This window comes from Protomyctophum bolini (genome assembly GCF_963924005.1).
Source record: "Protomyctophum bolini genome assembly, chromosome: 23".
In the NCBI taxonomy this organism is placed as follows: domain Eukaryota; kingdom Metazoa; phylum Chordata; class Actinopteri; order Myctophiformes; family Myctophidae; genus Protomyctophum; species Protomyctophum bolini.
This window is the reverse complement of record NC_137884.1, coordinates 29,062,988-29,084,640: the sequence shown is the minus strand read 5'-3', so window position 1 is coordinate 29,084,640 and position 21,653 is coordinate 29,062,988. Positions and strand designations below refer to the sequence as shown.

The window sequence follows — 21,653 nt, the reverse complement described above, 5'->3', positions numbered from 1 at the left end:
CAACACTACCGGCTGTACCACTGTCCCCCCTCTTGGTTATTTTTGATAAAGATTTTAAACTTAATAAACAAATCAGTTCCGTTGTTAAAACTCTCTTCTTCCAATCATCGCCACGGTCAAATCCTACCTCCCCCTAAAAACAGCTGGAGATGGTTATCCATGCTTTGATTTCATCAAGAATAGATTATTGCAACTCTTTGTATATTGGCATCGACCAGGCGTCACTCAGGCGTTTACAGCTAGTGCAGAACACAGCTGCACGCCTTCTCACAGTCACTATAAAATATGTTATAGTGTATATTGTATAGTGTTATAGTGTATATTGTATAGTGTTACAGTGTCATAGTGTTGTATATATTTATAGGAGGGTTGACATACTGTGAATCAGGAGGTCCAGGTTCGTTACTGAAGTCAGGAGGATTTCCTTTAGACCAGTCACTCTTCACAGACAGAAGGCTGGGAGTTGGAGACTCTGCTCTGTGGTGGACACTTCTGGAATCATACAGACAGAAATTACAATACATAAACAACAGAGACAGTGAATAATACTACTAGAAATAATACTAAGTAAATAACAGACATTAATTAGCATAACAGTAGCTTGTATTCCATGTAGTACAAACGGTGCAATGGAATGATTTGCCCAAGGAGATAAAGACAAGTGCCTCTGGGCCACATGAACATGTGAGGGTACCTACCCTAGGGGACACGGAAGAACATGTGAGGGTACTATAACCTAGGGGACACGGGGAGAACATGTGAGGGTACCTACCCTAGGGGACACGGGGAGAACATGTGAGGGTACCTACCCTAGGGGACACGGGTAGAACATGTGAGGGTACCTACCGTAGGGGACACGGGGAGAACATGTGAGGGTACCTACCCTAGGGGACACGGGGAGAACATGTGAGGGTACCTACCCTAGGGGACACGGGGAGAACATGTGAGGGTACCTACCCTAGGGCAGGGGTAGGCAACCTTTTTGACATGAAGTGCCATGATATTTTTCCTTGATACTCAGAGTGCCATAGTAATAAATTCCCTTAGTCAATAGTACATTTCCACGGTTTCCACATATTTCATTGTCCATTTTGTGTTGCTACATGTCATGCATATTTCCACATTAGAACAGTTATAAACTCAGTGCAATATGTCCACATTAAAACAGTTATAGACTCATAGTTTCACATCATGACAGAACAGACTCTTTTTGTTTTAAATAAAATAAATTAAAACTAAAAACTCAGTGCAATATTTTCAGAACAGTCTCTTGCTCTCCTTTTTAACTAAAATAAAATAAACATGAGTCATAGATCAGTGCAATATTTTCAGAAGTCTCTCTTTCTCTCTCTCTCTTTAACTAAAATAAAAAAACAGGACAGTGCAATATCTTGTTCAAAAAAAATAAGGCCATGTTGCAGCCTACAGAAAATAAAGAAAGCCTACCAGTCAGTCATTGTGATCCCTGGCCCTGTGTCCCTTTGCTAAGCTCTAGCTGTGAGGCGACAACACTACCGACTGTGCCACTGTCCCCCCTCTTGGTTTTGCTTTTTCATAAAGATTTAAACTTAATAAACAAATCAGTTCCATCGTTAAACCTCTCTTTTTCAATCATCACCACGGTCAAATCCTACCTCCCCCTAAAAACAGCTGGAGATGGTTATCCATGCTTTGATTTCATCAAGAATAGATTATTGCAACTCTTTGTATATTGGCATCGACCAGGCGTCACTCAGGCGTTTACAGCTAGTGCAGAACACAGCTGCCCGCTTTCTCACCGGCACTATAAAATATGTTATAGTGTATATTGTATAGTGTTATAGTGTATAGTGTTACAGTGTTATAGTGTTGTATATATTTATAGGAGGGTTGACATACTGTGAATCAGGAGGTCCAGGTTCGTTACTGAAGTCAGGTGGATTTCCTTTAGACCAGTCACTCTTCACAGACAGAAGGCTGGGAGTTGGAGACTCTGCTCTGTGGTGGACACTTCTGGAATCATACAGAAAGAAATAACAATACATAAACAACAGAGACCGTGAACAATACTACTAGAAAAAATACTAAGTAAATAACAGACGGTAATTAGCATAACAGTAGCTTGTATTCCATGTAGTACAAACGGTGCAATGGAATGATTTGCCCAAGGAGATAAAGACAAGTGCCTCTCTAAACACTTAAAACTTAGGTCAGGATTGAGAAGGCGTTTTTAGAATCCTGAATGGGTCTGTTGAATTGAGCAATTGTAACAGTTTTCTCCTTAACACATTCCTACCAGGATTACCTCATGCTTTTGTGAGGGTACCCTAGGGGACACGGGGAGAACATGTGAGGGTACCTACCCTAGGGGACACGGGGAGAACATGTGAGGGTACCTACCCTAGGGGACACGGGGAGAACATGTGAGGGTACCTACCCTAGGGGACACGGGGAGAACATGTGAGGGTACCTACCCTAGGGGACAGGGGGAGAACATGTGAGGGTACCTACCCTAGGGGACACGGGGAGAACATGTGAGGGTACCTACCCTAGGGGACATGGGGAGAACATGTGAGGGTACCTACCCTAGGGGACACGGGAAGAACGTGTGAGGGTACCTACCCTAGGGGACACGGGGAGAACATGTGAGGGTACCTACCCTAGGGGACACGGGGAGAACATGTGAGGGTACCTACCCTAGGGGACACGGGGAGAACATGTGAGGGTACCTACCCTAGGGGACACGGGGAGAACATGTGAGGGTACCTACCCTAGGGGACACGGGGAGAACATGTGAGGGTACCTACCCTAGGGCAGGGGTAGGCAACCTTTTTGACATGAAGTGCCATGATATTTTTCCTTGCTACTCAGAGTGCCATAGTAATAAATTCCCTTAGTCAATAGTACATTTCCTCGGTTTCCACATATTTCATTGTCCATTTTGTGTTGCTACATGTCATGCATATTTCCACATTAGAACAGTTATAAACTCAGTGCAATATGTCCACATTAAAACAGTTATAGACTCATAGTTTCACATCATGACAGAACAGACTCTTTTTGTTTTAAAAAAAATAAATTTAAACTAAAAACTCAGTGCAATATTTTCAGAACAGTCTCTTGCTCTCCTTTTTAACTAAAATAAAATAAACATGAGTCATAGATCAGTGCAATATTTTCAGAAGTCTCTCTTTCTCTCTCTCTCTTTAAGTAAAAAAAAAAACAGGACAGTGCAATATCTTGTTTAAAAAAATAAGAGCGAGGCCATGTTGCAGCCTACAGAAAATAAAGAAAGCCTACCAGTCAGTCATTGTGATCCCTGGCCCTGTGTTCCTTTGCTAAGCTCTAGCTGTGAGGCGACAACACTACCGACTGTGCCACTGTGCCCCCTCTTGGTTTTGCTTTTTCATAAAGATTTAAACTTAATAAACAAATCAGTTCCATCGTTAAACCTCTCTTTTTCAATCATCACCACGGTCAAATCCTACCTCCCCCTAAAAACAGCTGGAGATGGTTATCCATGCTTTGATTTCATCAAGAATAGATTATTGCAACTCTTTGTATATTGGCATCGACCAGGCGTCACTCAGGCGTTTACAGCTAGTGCAGAACACAGCTGCCCGCCTTCTCACCGGCACTATAAAATATGTTATAGTGTATATTGTATAGTGTTATAGTGTACAGTGTTATAGTGTTGTATATATTTATAGGAGGGTTGACATACTGTGAATCAGGAGGTCCAGGTTCGTTACTGAAGTCAGGAGGATTTCCTTTAGACCAGTCACTCTTCACAGACAGAAGGCTGGGAGTTGGAGACTCTGCTCTGTGGTAGACACTTCTGGAATCATACAGACAGAAATAACAATACATAAACAACAGAGACAGTGAATAATACTACTAGAAATAATACTAAGTAAATAACAGGACCATAGCCCTTACCCTACCGCCTACCCCCTTAGATAGCATTTCTGTAGACTTAGATAGCATTTGATACAGACTTATAGCATGTTATGTAGACAGCACTATAATTGCATTGTATGTAGTCATAGCACGCCATAGTACTAGGGCTGGGCGATTAATCGAATTTTAATCGAAATCGCGATTTTTGGATTTGGACGATTTAAAAAAAAGTTAATCGAAAATCGTTTTTCCCTTTAACTAGGGCATTTACGGTAAATCTCTCTCGCACCTGCCTGCAGGCTGCCGGGCTACCGTAGTTACTTCCTCCTCCCTCTGCCGCGCAGAGAGAAAAGCAGCGTTAGCATGTCTGCCAGGGGGAGCGATAGGAACAAGGATTTAGTTGCTAAAATAGGCTAGACAATGTCTGTCGTCTTGAAATGACTCGGCTTCTCCGTTTCGGATGTGGAGCAAACTACTCAGCGTTGTAAAAGTTGTGGATGCACACGCCGCTGTGCTTGTGTATGTTTTCCGGGTGCTGGAGCAGGTTGGGACGCTCGTGTTGCCTTCTCTCACAGGCACAGACTTTTTACGGGGACAGGTTTTAGTTCCGACATAGTGGAGGGTCGGTCCCTGTGGGAGAGTAGTGTGGGAGACGGCAGCACGCATGGAGAATGGACAGGCATAGTGGCGAGAGTAGCTCTGGTCCATAGCCCTGATGCTAATTCTACCCTAGCATTAGGGCTATGGACCAGAGCTAATCGGGCGAGTGGGACAGCTTTAATATCAATACCGTGTCCCGACCTACTGTCCCTTATTATCGTAAAGTTGGGTAGTGTACACTACTGTTTATTTTGCATCGAGGAGCCAATAGCCATGTGTGTCTGACTGTACGTCGTCTCGGCTAAAAACAAAGGGAAAGCCTGTCTTATGTTTCGCCGTACGACCTGTTGCATCAGCGTGCAAAAAAATAGCTGATCTGCAAGCTCACGACGTGTCGCCTCCGCAACACGCTGTGAGCTAGTAGATCGGCTATTTTCAGCACACGTAAAAATGGAGGATGAGACGTTCAGAAACTTTTGCCGTGACAGTACAAGCATCAGCTGTCACAAGTTGAAGAGATGATCATTATTTTTCACATGGCCCATATGACGAGACAGAATAAAAATGAAAAAGGATTAGGCCTACAGATTCAGTGGCATTTCACATTGCAAAGGGTGCAGGAAGAGTGGGCACCTAAACATTAAATTGGCTATTTTTTAAGAATTAATTTGGACATTTTGTAAACGTTTTCACTTTAATCCCAAAGGGGATTTATCTTTCTTTGTTTAAAAGGATCCCTGGCCAGACAAATATGCCTTAAAACACTATACTTGCCCTCTATAACTAAAAATAAAAACACCTTCAATATTGGTATTTCTTTCATAAAATAAAGTTGGGTAGTGTACACTGTTTATCTTTCACTCAATAGGAACTGCTCCTGTCCAAGTTGAGGTTGTCATATGACATACTGTATGTCCATGTGTGGTCCAGCCCCAGGGAATGCATGGCATGCACATGCTAATAAAAAGTATTTAAATATTGCTTTGATGCTCATATTATTCTTAGGAAGTATTAAGTTGTTTTTATTAGCATATGCATTCCATAGGGCTGGACCACACATGGACATATATCAACCTGCGATGGGAGCAGTCCCTATTGATTGAAAGATTATCCATTTATGAAAGAAATTAAATAGTGTTTTTATTTATTTTTATTCATAGAGGGCAAGTGTAATGTTTTAAGGCATATTTGTCTTTAGCCAGGGATCCTTTTAAGTTTTGGACTTTATTCCAATAGGAAAATTCACATTTGTTTGCGTAGTTAAAAAAAAAAAAAAAAAAACATTTTGAGACAATGTATTTATTTTACTGAAAAATAATCGAAACCGAAACCGAAATCGAGGTTTCAGAGAAAATAATCGAGGTTATTTTTTTGGGCAAAATCGTGCAGCCCTACATAGTACATATGTATAGTTTATATGTATAGCTTCATTATATAGATATTCCACTGTTACTTTCTTAGCTTACGCATGTTTCATGATAAATGGTTTTTATGTGACGTATTCCCATGCTTTTTTGTTCTTGCTTAATGTAAATCGCTCTGGATTAAGAGCGTCTGCTAAATGCCTAAATTGTAAATTGTAAATTGTAACAGACAGTAATTAGCATAACAGTAGCTTGTATTCCATGTAGTACAAACGGTGCAATGGAATGATTTGCCCAAGGAGATAAAGACAAGTGCCTCTCTAAACACTTAAAACTTAGGTCAGGATTGAGAAGGCGTTTTTAGAATCCTGAATGGGTCTGTTGAATTGAGCAATTGTAACAGTTATCTCCTTAACACATTCCGACCAGGATTACTGCATGTTTTTGTGAGGGTACCCTAGGGGACACGGGGAGAACATGTGAGGGTACCTACCCTAGGGGACACGGGGAGAACATGTGAGGGTACCTACCCTAGGGGACACGGGGAGAACATGTGAGGGTACCTACCCTAGGGGACACGGGGAGAACATGTGAGGGTACCTACCCTAGGGGACACGGGGAGAACATGAGGGTACCTACCCTAGGGGACACGGGGAGAACATGTGAGGGTACCTACCCTAGGGGACACGGGGAGAACATGAGGGTACCTACCAAACGGGGAACGGGGAGAACATGCAAACTCCACACAGAAAGGCCCTTTCGCCAACCCCGCCTCGGGTATGGGCACTGATGACTCAGAGGAGAGAACACGCCCCCAGCGCCCACAGCGGGAATCGAACCCAGGACCTTCTAGCTGTGAGGCGACAACACTACCGACTGTGCCACTGTCCCCCCTCTTGGTTTTATTTTTGATACAAGATTTTAAACTTAATAAACAAATCAGCTCCGTCGTTAAAACTCTCTTCTTCCAATCATCGCCACGGTCAAATCCTACCTCCCCCTAAAAACAGCTGGAGATGGTTATCCATGCTTTGATATAATCAAGAATAGATTATTGCAACTCTTTGTATATTGGCATCGACCAGGCGTCACTCAGGCGTTTACAGCTAGTGCAGAACACAGCTGACCGCCTTCTCACCGGCACTATAAAACCATTTCTGCCCCTCCCCATTAGATCTGCTCAGATAGATGCTATATAAATAAAGTTTGATTTGATTTGACTTGACTTGGAGTACACAATTCAGACACCAGATGGAGCAGTTGGTTGTAAAGGAGTTAATGTTCCAACCTTTGATCAGTAGAGTGGTGTCCATCTTTGAAGTCAATAAGTCCATGCATGGACGAGTCACTCTTCATGGAGACACAGCTGGGTACAGGAGAGACTGCTCTGTGACGATCAACCCTGTTAAAGATAAAGACAAAGAAAACTTTATTGTCCATTACATTTACCGGTACATAAAATGTAAATGTGTCTTTGGCACACCGGCAGTCAGTTACAACAATCACACATTACATAAAACACACAGATGCATTAAAAAAATACTATTTAAAATGCATTCACATAAACACAGCAACAGTGATCATGAACAGTGGGATTCAACGAGAGGATTTAGTTTATTTATAGCGAGTCATATCAGGCGTGGGCCGTGCAGAGAGACTCAAACCAGGATGTATCAAATAGATATAATACAGGTAGTTCTTCTGACCAAGCAATTGGTTGCAATAGGCTCTCCGGCCGTGCTGAAATTAGCACGACAGCACACCTAGCCGTAATATATTTTTAGAAAGGATCAGATTATAAATGTATCAGTTGTGCATCAGAGCAGCAGCAACATTGTCTTAGGAAACAATTTAAAGAATACATTACATGTTCAACTCGACTTCGTCTCGTTCAATAATCATAATTCAATAATCACGTTAAACCACACCCTCTCGTGTAATATTGCTTAATTAAACGTCATGCTATAATTATCCATACTAAATGCCTCCAAGCACCATTTGTGTTGTTTTTACTTTTACTGTCCACTACTGTCGTATAGGACCTTATATGTGACATTAATTTGCGTATTTATTGTATGTTGATTTTCTTGTATTTTATGGTATGACATATTTTATATATTTGTCCCTGTATTATATTGTATTTTGTTATTTTGCAATAGTATTTGCAAGGAATGTCACAGAAGCACTGTAACTTTAACCCATTTTGGGGCGGGAACCCCTTTTGGTGTTAGCATTACGTTATGCTTTAGCTATTGAAAAATAGCAGATCTACAAGCTCATAGCGTAGGTCTGCTATTTTTGAAAAATCGAAGAACGACTGACATAGAAACATAGCTTTTTCAGAAAACTGTCAGGATGTAGAAGACATTTTTTTAATCTGATCTCAGGTCAGAATGGGTTAAGAGTCACATGACTATGCAGCTGCTATCTGTTAAGATGATTACGTGCTGCTTTCCGATTGGTTGTTCTATACCTATGAAATGTATTTAGTGATGTCAGCCTATTCCGAGTCAGGTCGAAAGAGCCAAACGTCGTTGCGTTTGACATTAAATAAAAAGCTCTTGAATCAGCAGGTGACAGTGTGCGGGTTTGCAGAGGTCTCCCCTTCAAACAATGTCATTGGACAGTAGAATAAGCAATACGTTATCTGAAACTAAAACTGACTGATGGCAGGCAGAACATATTAAATCAGTGGTTGGGCAACTTTGACGATGGAGAGGGCCACTACATTTCCACACTCACTCCAGAGGGCCACATTGCTGTTGTAGCAAAAATAGTAGATCTACAAGCTCAAAACGCGTCGCACTGTGACGCGTTTTGAGCTTGTAGATCTGCTATTTTTTGCTATATTAGAATTGAAATCTTGATTTTCTTTTTTTGCTATTTTTTGAATTGGAATCCTGAAAATGTACATTTTTATGTCATTTCAAATGCCTCTAATTGCTTGTAATTAAAGCGGAATTGTAAACAGCTGAAACCAAAATTATCTCAGTATTCTGATATGTACCTGAGGGCCGCATTAAGTGAAGATGGGGAGGCCGCATGTGCCCCCCCCCCCCCCGGGGCCGCCAGTTGCCGTAATTATACATTACAATAATTAAACGTATAATTATAAATCTTGACTTGACTTCGCAGCGCCCCCGTTGAGGGCTTTTATGGTGGGGTAGGGGAAATAGCCCATAATGCGAGTGCGCTCCCGGTGTGCAACTGTGGATTTCCCAAACGAACCCAGTTTGAAAAAAGTAGCCGGGGCGCTCGGATAAAAATGCTTTTTATTAAACAACGCAACGAAAGGTAATGTTGTTCCTGAATGCTTGATCTGCTGTGAGAAGTTATCATATTGAATGAATGCTCATTATCAAACATGTATTTATTTAATCATTTTAAACCCCTTATCCCTAAACTTATTTTTTTTTACTATTTTGCTTAACATTTTTGAATAATTTAAATGGCCAGTCTACAAGCTCACAACGTGTCAATGTAGATTGGCTAGTTGAACTATTCAAAAATGTTAAATGGCAAAATGGCAAAGAAGTTTAGGGATAAGGGGTTTAGCAGTGACTGAAATGGAGCCCCTTATATCTAAACCACACCGAAGAGTCGGTTCGGGACAAAAGTTCTCTCATTGGCCTCACTCACACCTTTCGATCTAGCATGCAACATCGATGCAAGCTAGATGCAAGTGTCATGGCCGCCCCGATGCATTTCCAATGGAAGTAAGAAAGGAAAGGTACTATGTTTTTACCCAGGGTAAGGGCCGATTCATACTCCTATTTTACCGCTGTTTCGGCGCTGTAGTGCCGAAATGATTTCGGCTCGTCAGAAATTTTCAGTAGCACCGAAGAGCCGACTTTAGGACGGTACCCGCCCCCCCCGAACCTCAAATGACGTCACATTGTAGGCTCTACAGCGCCGAACCGACTTTTATTCGGCTCTAAAATAGGAGTATGAATCGGCCCTAACTGGACTAAGCTCAAGAACTTGTTTACAACCAGGCCCTGCTCATAGAACATTTCATGGTAGAGGTTCAATGCCTTGCTCAAAGGGCACTTCAGCGGTGGTAATTGTAATGTTCCTGTTCTATTTGATGTTTTTAATGGTGTGTTGTTTCTTTTGCTTTTATTCACTGCTGTAGCACTTTGAGATTCTTGCGAATGTAAAGTGCGTTATAAATAAAAACCATTATTATTATTATTATTATAAATGAGTGAATTCAAACCTTTCATCGCTCGGGTCGTCTCCGTCAGAAGCAGAACTCCCACTCATTTTCTCCATAGTGATATATTGTATTATCAGCTACAGTCAAATGTCGTCACAATCCAGTATTTAGTAAAGAGAACTTTTCTTCAATCATTGACAGCTAAAAAGTTTAAAACCTGTCAAGTAGACTTAGGACTAGTATACCTAGTAGTCAGTAGACTTAGGACTGAGTAGACTTAGTACTCAGTAGACTTAGTAGTCAGTAGACTTAGGACTGAGTAGACTTAGGACTGAGTACACTTAGTCAGTAGACTTAGTACTCAGTAGACTTAGGACTGAGTACTTTTTACTTGCTTGTAAGCTATGCTCCTCTAGAACCCACACTGTCTGTATGCCAATAATGTCAACCAGCGGTGGACAATTAAGTCCTCCGTTACAAGTAAAAGTATTTTTTTTGTGTGTATAGTCCACGTTGGTGTTTTCCTAACATTCCCTGACATTGTTGTGATTTGTTTTGTCTAGTATGAAGCTAAATGAATGGGACATTCTCCTCTGGCTCCATGCAGTGCTGCTCATCTCCTGATGACTCCTGGTAGAAAAGAGAAGATGAACAATATTTAGTGAATCATTTTAATCCATGTTGAATCTACAGTCCATATCTCTCATATCATAGCACTCTAAATTTAAAACACATTAACCCATTCTGGTTGGTGTTTTAGGGCGCACCGGAGCGCACTCGACCTATTGGTTTGCATTGCAGTGCGCGCCCTTAAGCATTATGTTATACTTTAGCTATTGAAAAATAGCAGATCTACAAGCTTGCGAGTGCCGCGCTTACGAGCTTGCAGGTCTGATATTTTTGAAAAATCGAAGAGCGACTGACATTTTTAGAATCTGATCTCAGGTCAGAATGGGTTATAAATCAGACCAGTGTGTGTGTGTCCAGTGGAAACCTCGTATGAATCCGATCTCAGGTCAGAATGGGTTAAACTATAAAAGTGTGCTCTGTGCCAGGCCAGGTTTTCTACCCTGGGCACACACATTCTGGAAGGCAGGTGTAGACAATTGGAATTTGTAATGGTACAGTATATTATTTGACTGACATGACTTCACATAAGTATAACTATTTCTGTGAGTTTTGGACACAAGCTGTAGTTGTATTTCAACATATTTTATTTACCATCCCTGTTCATAATAAATCCATAAAAAAATGCATCAAAACCTGAGGGCTCTATTGCGGGCTAAACCCCTTATCCCTAAACTACTTTGCTTTTTTGAAAAACATTTTTTAATAGTTCAAATAGCCGATCTACAAGCTCACAACGCCTCGATGTACAGTAGATAAATGCACATACATACATTTGGAGCATTGTCATGTTGGTAGTTGACAGTTAACAGCACACAACTTTGACCACTTGGGTGCGCACTTGAGTCTGTTTTCTTTTTTTGTCTGTCTCAGACTAATCATTGTGTATATTCCTGCACTATACCTGCATCGAGTGATCTTGGTACACAGAAGTTGATCTATTGAAGATTCTGACCTTCAAAGTACATCATTTTTGTTTTGATTGTATTGCTGTATTGTTGTATTGTTCTTTCTGCTTTGGCAATGTAAACGTATGTTTTCTCATGCCAATAAAGCCCTTTGAATTGAATTTAATTGAATTGTCTCAGTAATAAACTATGACATTCAGCCTACTGCTCAAGTAGTGTTGTTTTCGTCGGCTAAAACTGAGACGAAAAATGTTCATCGACTGCCTTTTTCCACTGACGAAAGTGAAAAACAGACAGGAAATATGTGTGAGTGTGTGAGTAATATAGTTTATAGTATGCATAGTTATCAGTAGGCTATTTGCACTGAACTTGGTACACAGTGTTGAAATCAAACACAGAAAATGGCTACTGCTACTGCAGCAGTAAACTAACACGCAGACGTGTTTACACAATTTCCAAACACATAATAACCAACTACAAAGGCATTCTGCAAACATCACATACTAAATTAAATATACTCTTTGAACCGATTAACTAGAACTTCAAAGTACTTACAGACAATATATGTCCAATTAAGGCAAAAGCATTAAAGAATAATTATCAGCGGACCATGCGCACGCAGCTCACTGTTCCGTCAGTACTGGGAAATGAGTTTCGTTTTACTGGAAATGCTCTGCTGAAGTTTCGTTTCACTTTCAGGGACTCACTTCCACCACTGGAGGGCAGTAAAAACCGTAAGAACTGTTACAATACACTTCACCTTTTAACTATTAACTTAATTAATTAAATGACAGGATTATTAAACATTTTTAAACTATGCATTTTAACCAAACTGCCATTCCAAAGGCAGCACAACAAATAAAAAGTAGACTAAAATGTAAGAAGGGACTAGTGGACAAGAGATCCAGTATAAGTTACAAGCTCACAACACGTTGTGAGCTTGTAAATCAGCTATTTTCAGCAATGAAAACACTACTACTACTACTACTACTATGCATAAATTAAGTTTAAATAAGAAGTAAGGCAAACCAAAATGTGCACACAAATAGATGCAATTAAAAAGCAATTTTCCTTTTAACAATCATTGTGAAATCACAGCAATCTGTTAATAAAGCATTAAAAAATAAAATAAAAATGAATTCCCTGCTTACTGAAATAACCATTATATGGCAACCTTTTTGGGCCGTGCACTGAAAATAGCCGATCTAGCGCGACACGTTCTGAGCTTGTAGATCTGATATTTTCAGCATGCAACCAAGTGCAAAATTACTTTTACTGGATCTCTTGTCCACTAGTCCCTTCCTAGCATTTTAGTCTATGTGAAGCCTTTACCACTATGCTAAACTCAATGAAGCACGGGCGTTAGCGCGATAATAAAATATTACTTTATTCTCACTCATTCCGCGCCTCCTCTCTCTCTTTCTCCCTCCCTCTCTCTCTCTCTCTCTCTCTGCCTGTCTGTCTGCACCGGTCTGCACGCGACACGCGTGAGTTCAACAGCGGCGGCGCGCTCACTGATCAACCCCGAAAAAAAGGAAACTGATTTCAACATCGGCTGTACATAAGTTTCCCTGGAGCTTTTTACAACTATGATGATGCATGCTGTGCATTGCTGTCGCTGAATCCACGGAGACAGCAGACACAACATAATATGGGGGACTGCGCCTCGTCCCCGACCCCAAACACGGTAAACTTGTTGAAAAATAGCTTCCAATAGCTTGTTATTTTGCGTGGAGTAGCGCTGTGTGCAGGCCATAGACTGTATGCAGGCCAGGCTACATACATGATCACCTCTGAGTAGCGCTGTGTGCAGGCCATAGGCTGTATGCAGGCCAGGCTACATACATGATCACCTCTGAGTAGCGCTGTGTGCAGGCCATAGACTGTATGCAGGCCAGGCTACATACATGATCACCTCTGAGTAGCGCTGTGTGCAGGCCATAGACTGTATGCAGGCCAGGCTACATACATGATCACCTCTGAGTAGCGCTGTGTGCAGGCCATAGACTGTATGCAGGCCAGGCTACATACATGATCGCCTCGAACAAAATACATCTCCCACGTGAAACCTGGTATATTCTTCGTCGTACGACGTGGTGTTGCGTGCTGAAAATATCAGATTTACAAGCTCACAACGCGTCGCGTCCACCACACGTTGTGAGCTTGTAGATCAGCACATGGAAATATGCAGGCTGAGACCTTTAGAAACTTTCCCCTTCACAATAAAAGCATATCAGCTTTCACATGTTCATTCCATATAAAGAAAAGACAGGAGGAAAGTGGGCAAAGATCATGAATTCGGTGGCATTTCACATTGCAAAAGGGTGCAGGAAGAGTGGGCAGTGGGCACCTCAGTGTTAAATATCCTTATTGGCCATTAGGTTGAACATGCCCATGCAGAAGGTAAGGGGTGTGTCTCATTTCTGTTTCATATACAGTAGCCAAATGATAATAACGATATGGAAAAATGCACTATAGGTTTATTCATTATAATATTGTCCTATAGAATGTGTGAGTGAGAAATATAACATGTTATCTGCTTAATTTAAGGCATTTATGCTTCAGCCAAGAAAGCCTTTGCTAGCCTTGGTGATGAGGTCATGTATTAATACAGCGCTGAGGCGCTATACAAAAAAAAGGTTGGTGCTACCTAATTTGTGGTGGCGCTACCAACTGAAAAGGTAGGTGGCGCCAGTGCTACCTACCTAAAGTTAGTCTGGAGCCCTGATTGTATACAGTATAAATATTTACAGTGTATATATTTATATCTCTCTCCCCAGCCCGGGGGTCGAACCTCGACCTCCCGGTGTCAGGGCGGACACTATAGTCTAACTGAAGGTGTGTGTCACCTTCACTCCCTGAAGGTGTGTGTCACAGTGTGTGTGTGTGTGTGTGTGTGTGTGTGTGTGTGTGTGTGTGTGTGTGTGTTTACGTGGCTGTTACGCAGCTGGTGCTCAGAGGGTTTGATTAGGCAACTCACCGCTGAATTCAGCGATTGACCAATCAGAATGAAGCATTCAACCAAGCCATGTGATAAACTGGTATAATGTAGACCTGCAGCAAGTCATGAAAAATGTTTGTTTGAATCTTTACCCGTCATGAATCCTGTCCGTCCATGGTTCTGGGTTCTGGTTCTGTTCTGTAGACTCTGGACTGGATCATAGAATGACTTCTGTGTCCTGGTTGGATAAAGTGGAGATGGGCGGAGAGACAGAGAGAGAGAGCCAGAGAGAGACAGAGAGAGAGAGACAGAGAGAGAGAGAGAGAGACAGAGAGAGAGAGCCAGAGAGAGACAGAGAGAGAGAGACAGAGAGAGAGAGAGAGAGAGAGACAGAGAGAGAGAGAGAGAGACAAGCAAAGAGAACCGGTTGTCAAACTGGTTGGTTACCTGTTTCACACAAACAACAGATCACGCCACGTCTACACAGAATGACAACAAGCCAAATGACGGCCCTTCCCACACTTAGAACGGTTGTATCTGCAGGTGTGTCTCGTCATTACCAAGCTAGATTTAGCTAGATTTCAATTCAATCCGTCTCTCTGTGTCTTACTTTGTTTGAGCACATAAAATAACAGTTAAAAAAACGATTAAAAAAAATACAAGTATAGTATACAAGACTGCATGGTGTATTTGAATTGCAAATTTTTATTTGCTACTTATTTGAGTGTGTGTGTGTGTGTGTGTGCGTGCGAGCGAGTGTGTGAGAGAGAGAGAGAGAGAGTGAGTGAGTGAGTGTGAGAGAGAGAGAGAGAGAGAGAGAGAGACAGAGAGAGAGAGAGAGAGAGAGAGAGAGAGAGAGAGCGCGTCCAAGCGTGTTTGAACTGTGAACACATGCAGAGTAATAAATACTGTGTTGTTCAAACTGTAGGTCAGTAATTATACCGTCTGTATCAGAGGTCAGTAGTTATTCTGTCTGTATCAGAGGTCAGTAGTTATTCTGTCTGTATCAGAGGTCAGTAGTTATACTGCCTGTATCAGAGGTCAGTAGTTATTCTGTCTGTATCAGAGGTCAGTAGTTATTCTGTCTGTATCAGAGGTCAGTAGTTATTCTGTCTGTATCAGAGGTCAGTAGTTATTCTGTCTGTATCAGAGGTCAGTAGTTATTCTGTCTGTATCAGAGGTCAGTAGTTATACTGCCTGTATCAGAGGTCAGTAGTTATACTGCCTGTATCAGAGGTCAGTAGTTATACTGCCTGTATCAGAGGTCAGTAGTTATTCTGTCTGTATCAGAGGTCAGTAGTTATTCTGTCTGTATCAGAGGTCAGTAGTTATACTGCCTGTATCAGAGGTCAGTAGTTATACTGTCTGTATCAGAGGTCAGTAGTTATTCTGTCTGTATCAGAGGTCAGTAGTTATTCTGCCTGTATCAGAGGTCAGTAGTTATTCTGTCTGTATCAGAGGTCAGTAGTTATACTGCCTGTATCAGAGGTCAGTAGTTATACTGACTGTATCAGAGGTCAGTAGTTATTCTGTCTGTATCAGAGGTCAGTAGTTATTCTGTCTGTATCAGAGGTCAGTAGTTATTCTGTCTGTATCAGAGGTCAGTAGTTATTCTGTCTGTATCAGAGGTCAGTAGTTATACTGCCTGTATCAGAGGTCAGTAGTTATTCTGTCTGTATCAGAGGTCAGTAGTTATACTGCCTGTATCAGAGGTCAGTAGTTATTCTGTCTGTATCAGAGGTCAGTAGTTATACTGACTGTATCAGAGGTCAGTAGTTATACTGTCTGTATCAGAGGTCAGTAGTTATTCTGTCTGTATCAGAGGTCAGTAGTTATTCTGTCTGTATCAGAGGTCAGTAGTTATTCTGTCTGTATCAGAGGTCAGTAGTTATTCTGTCTGTATCAGAGGTCAGTAGTTATTCTGTCTGTATCAGAGGTCAGTAGTTATACTGCCTGTATCAGAGGTCAGTAGTTATACTGCCTGTATCAGAGGTCAGTAGTTATTCTGTCTGTATCAGAGGTCAGTAGTTATTCTGTCTGTATCAGAGGTCAGTAGTTATTCTGTCTGTATCAGAGGTCAGTAGTTATACTGCCTGTATCAGAGGTCAGTAGTTATACCGTCTGTATCAGAGGTCAGTAGTTATTCTGTCTGTATCAGAGGTCAGTAGTTATTCTGTCTGTATCAGAGGTCTCAGTAGGATGTTAAACTCCGGAATGATTACAATCCATCTGATAAAAGTACTGGACATAATCCGTTTTAATGAAAGCTAGCATAACAAAACTCACACAAAAGGTCTAGTGAATTTGTATCGCTGCTGTATAATTGAAAGTGTCTTAACTGGCTGTATCACAGTGTGGTACGGTAACACGACCGCTCAGGATTGCAATAGGTTGCAGAGGACCGTTAAAACAGCAGCTAAAATCATCGGCACTACAGAATTACCACAGTCTCCATAACATCTACACCACTCGCTGTATGAAAAAAGCCCACAACATCATGGAAGACACCAGCCACCCCGCAAATACCCTGTTCAAACTACTCCCTTCCAAAAAGCGCTACCAGAGCATCACATCTCGTACCGCCCGTCTCAGTAACAGTTTTTACCCCCAGGCAGTCAGGCTGCTGAACAGCTGACCTCGAACTGTATTGCACTTCACTTCACTTGCACTTTTCTTTTCCTGTCTTTTTCTTGCACTATAGATGTTTGTTTATGTCCTGTGTATGTAAGACTGAGAGTGCTCTGAGCAAAATAAATGTCATTGTATGCACTCTGTATCTATACACATGACAAATAAACCTGAACCTGAACATATACGCTGAAGAAGTTAATCGACGTCGATACATAATATACTGTTAACTTACCTCGGATTGACTTTATCTTTTTATCCCAGGTGTAAAAGCGGAACACAGCGGTGGTGGGTGGACTTCCTGGTTCCCTGTGTGTGTCAAACAAACAGAAAGAGAACAAAAAGGGTCATAGTTTACTGAGGCCCGGGAACCCCTTTTGGTGTTTACTTTTAGCTATTGGAAAATAGCAGATCTACAAGCTCATAGCGCGGCACTCGAGTCGGTGCTTGTAGGTCTGCTGTTTTAGAAAAATAGGCAAATCTTTAAATACCGGTATGTATTCTTTTTTTTTCATCCCACGATTTTGTAACTAATTTTTCACCCCTGTGTCAATCATCTAATGTGATCCTGGGCTCTACACACCCAGAGCAACCTAGTCCCCATATATGGGGGACAAGGGGAGAGCAACCTAGTCCCCATATATGGGGGACAAGGGGAGAGCAACAGACTTGAACTCATGCTTCCTTCATGCCTGAGAGTCCAAGTTGCTCCTTTACACCTGACAGTCACAGGGGGGAGGTTCCCCTCCATCAGGCGCCCCGGCTAGCCAGGGGGAGGCAGTTTATGTATTCTTAACTCAAATCTTTGCTTCCAAATCACGAGCGCATATATTGGGCAACACGACCAGCGCAAAACATGATGTCAGCAAAACTGCTCAAAGTGTTAGTTCAGATTGTTGGACTCAAAGCATTTGTATTGTATTGTTGACCTATTTCTACCAGAGAGCAACTTTGGTTCAACTTTGACCCCTGCTCTGTCAGATGCAACTATAATATGTTGTTGTGCTGCTGGGGGCGTAGACTAGTTCTCTTCTTTAGACCAAATGCACGTTATCTCAGAGGATACTGATGCACTGATACATGGACACAACAAAGAGTTCCATGTGACAGAGGGCTCAAAGGGTGAATTGTTATGTTCATATCAAATAAATAAACGTAAACATAAATTAGATTTTCCCTTATATATATATATATATATATATATATATATATATATATATATATATATATATATATATATAGACCATAGGGCAGGGGTGGGCAACTGGCGGCCCTGGCGACCTTCACATAATGTGGCCCTCAGGTTAATATCAGAATACTGATACTGTATATTGGTTTCAGCTGTTTACTATTCAACAACATGCAAACATGACCCGCTTTTATTACTTCAGTCTAAAGTAGTAGTCTTAGTAGCTCATTGCTTCAACCCAAGTATAATTAAATGCATTTGAAATTGCATAAAAATGTTAATTTTCAGGATTCCAATTCAAAAATAGCAAAAAAATCAAGATTGCAATTTGAATATAGCAAAGATTGTAGATCAGTATTTTTGCTACGACAGTAATATATGGCCCATATATTAATATATGGCCCATATATTAATATATGGCCCTAGGGAGTGAGTGTGGAAATATAGTGGCCCTCTCCATCGTCAAAGTTGCCCAGCCCTGCCAGGGGTGGGCAACTTTGACGATGGAGAGGGCCACTGTATATTTCCACACTCACTCCAGAGGACCACGTTGCATAATTGTTGACGTGGCAAAAATAGCCGATCTACAAGCTTGTAGATCTGCTATTTTTGCTACATTTGAATTGAAATACTGGAAACAGAAATTGGCATTTTCTCTTTATTGGAATCCTGAAAAATTCAAATGAATTTAGTTATGTTAACTTTGTGTGAACTAAACATGTTGGGAGCATGAGCTGCATTAGCTGCATGAACATGTTATGTTAACTTTATGAACTAAACATGTTGGGAGCATGAGCTGCATGAGCTGCATGAACATGTTTGGAATTGTAAACAGCTGAAATCAATAACACATATTCTGATATTAACCTGAGGGCCGCATTAAGTGAAGCTGGGGGCCGCATGTGGCCCCCGGGCCGCCAGTTGCCCCATGTATACCGGCATAGACCTATATAAGGGAAAACCTTATATAACAATTAACAATTAACAATTCACCCTTTGTCAAGTCAAGTCCCGCCCATGGGAGTTAAATGCTGCAATTTATAAAAGTAGGTGTTCATTACATTGAGCATGACCTATACTTACATCACTGAGGTAGGAAATAGGAATACAAAAATGTTACGGTCACCTTATAGGTGAATCTGGCTCGGCCTCTGAACTGATAGGTCAACAATATACAAATGACACTAGCTTTGTGGAAGTGATACTTTTATTTTTAACCGTGACCCGCCCCCACCCCGTAAACCATTTTGGTGTTTTAAGCATTATTTATGTTATACTTTAGCTATGGAAAAATAGCAGCTCTACAAGCTCATATAGCGCTATATGTGAACAACTATAATGGGCTTATATACAGTTTACACAAAATGGTAGCCCCTCTCGGAACCCTCCGTAAAGCTTTGGACTTTAAGCTTTAAAAATGTCAGAAACTTTACTACCATTGGGTTCTGCTTGTGGGGCTAACAAAATGGCTGCTCTTGAAGAAGGCCTTGTTATGAGTTCTGAGTGACGCACATACATTATACGTTGTGTAAATAAAACGTGATAAATATAAACCCTTGCTCCGTTAAGTTTGTAAGCCTATATGGAACATGTATTTTAAGGATATATAGGCTATGGCTTATAGTTTAGTATACAAGGCTCCAGACCTCCCAAAACAAACTGGTCAGGCTCCTACTTGGCCTCACCCCCCGAACCCACCTCACCCCTGCCCACTTTGACAGGCTGGGATGGCTTAGGGTCGACGACAGAGTACAGCATCTTGCAATGGGTCTGGTCCACAAGATTAGATACACCACCAAGATACCCATGTACCTGTCTAAATACTTCCTTAATGTAAACGAAGTCCACACCCACAACACCAGAGGCAGTGCAACAAACCATGTACAACCCAGATTCGGCACAAACAAGGGACTAAATTATTTTCGCTCCTATGCGACCAAAATGTGGAACGCCCTACCAACAGTCATTAAGACATGTGAATCCCTTGACTCCTTCAAAACTGCTCTCAAAGGGCACCTACGGATGGCTGCAATTCGAAACTGGCCTCTGTAAAAGCTGAATGTTTATCTGGATTGTACTATGTTTTTGTATGGACGTGGTGTGTGCCTGCACATATGCACACATGGCATCAACGCATGGTGTTGTGTGCAGGCGCCCTACACTCTGTCTTTGTACTATGGATTGTACTATGTTTTTGTATGGACGTGGTGTTGGGTGCTTGCACATATGCACACATGGCATCAACGCATGGTGTTGTGTGCAGGCACCCTACACTCTGTCTTTCGTTTTCTTTTCTTTTATCCCCCTGTTCCCCTCACTGTATATATATATTTTTCCCTTTTCGCTTCCTATATGATGAATTCCTGTTCTGTTCTTTAACTACATAGAAGTGTCTATTTGTTTGTCTCTAAATGTTTTGATGAATTGAACAATGTGGACCCTGTTGTAAACAAGTGTAAGGCTTAATTGGGTCGTCCACTCACAGTTAACAGTCTTTGTATTGAGTTTGTGCTTGAAATGTACTGTAATTCTGCAAACTGTTAATAAAGATTTCAATCAATCAATCAATACATTTCATACATGCATGTATACAGTATAGGCTATTGTTAATCACGTTATACAGTGAACAGTCAATACTAACACAGTCCTTAAGTTATAAGCGCCGGTCCGGTCCAGCGCGCCCTGATCACAGCTATAAACTATAAGGTTTAAAAGTAGCTTGTATATATTTTAGCTACCTGTAGCTTAATTGTTGAGCAGAGCAGAGAGGACTCAGTCTCAGAGGAGGACAAAAAGATCGGTGAATGTTCTGTCTGTTTGTGTTTGGGGCGAGTCAGGGAACTAGGGAGGGAGGAGGAGACACGTAATGTAATCTGAGACTTCCTCATTCCTTGATTCCTCCCAAACTAGAAGAGCAGATCTACAAGCTCACAGCGCGTCGCGCCGCGCCGCGCTGTGAGCTTGTAGATCTCAGTAAAGGCTGGCTGGCTGGCTGGCTGGTTGGCTGACTGGCTGGCTGACTGCCTGGCTGCGACGGACGGTTAAAAACGACCTGCAGCACACAGTCATATATGATGAATTCCTGTTCTGTTCTTTAACTACATAGAAGTGTCTATTTGTTTGTCTCTAAATGTTTTGATGAATTGAACAATGTGGACCCTGTTGTAAACAAGTGTAAGGCTTAATTGGGTCGTCCACTCACAGTTAACAGTCTTTGTATTGAGTTTGTGCTTGAAATGTACTATAATTCTGCAAACTGTTAATAAAGATTTCAATCAATCAATCAATACATTTCATACATGTATGTATACAGTATAGGCTATTGTTAATCACGTTATACAGTGAACAGTCAATACTA

The 21,653-nt window shown here is 41.4% G+C and overlaps 1 protein-coding gene across 1 annotated transcript; it reads right to left on the bottom strand.

The window, feature by feature from the left end:
* Positions 1–332: 332 nt before the first annotated feature.
* Positions 333–21,161, bottom strand: LOC308311028 (uncharacterized protein; the record flags this gene model as incomplete). Its single annotated transcript, XM_080757525.1, has 8 exons — positions 21,034–21,161; positions 17,342–17,415; positions 14,631–14,716; positions 10,063–10,632; positions 7,132–7,245; positions 3,704–3,817; positions 1,879–1,992; positions 333–492 (listed from the first exon to the last, which is right to left on the bottom strand). The coding sequence occupies exons 4-8, from the start codon at positions 10,116–10,118 to the stop codon at positions 333–335; spliced, it is 558 nt and encodes a 185-aa protein (XP_080613651.1). The 5' UTR covers positions 10,119–10,632; positions 14,631–14,716; positions 17,342–17,415; positions 21,034–21,161.
* Positions 21,162–21,653: the final 492 nt, after the last annotated feature.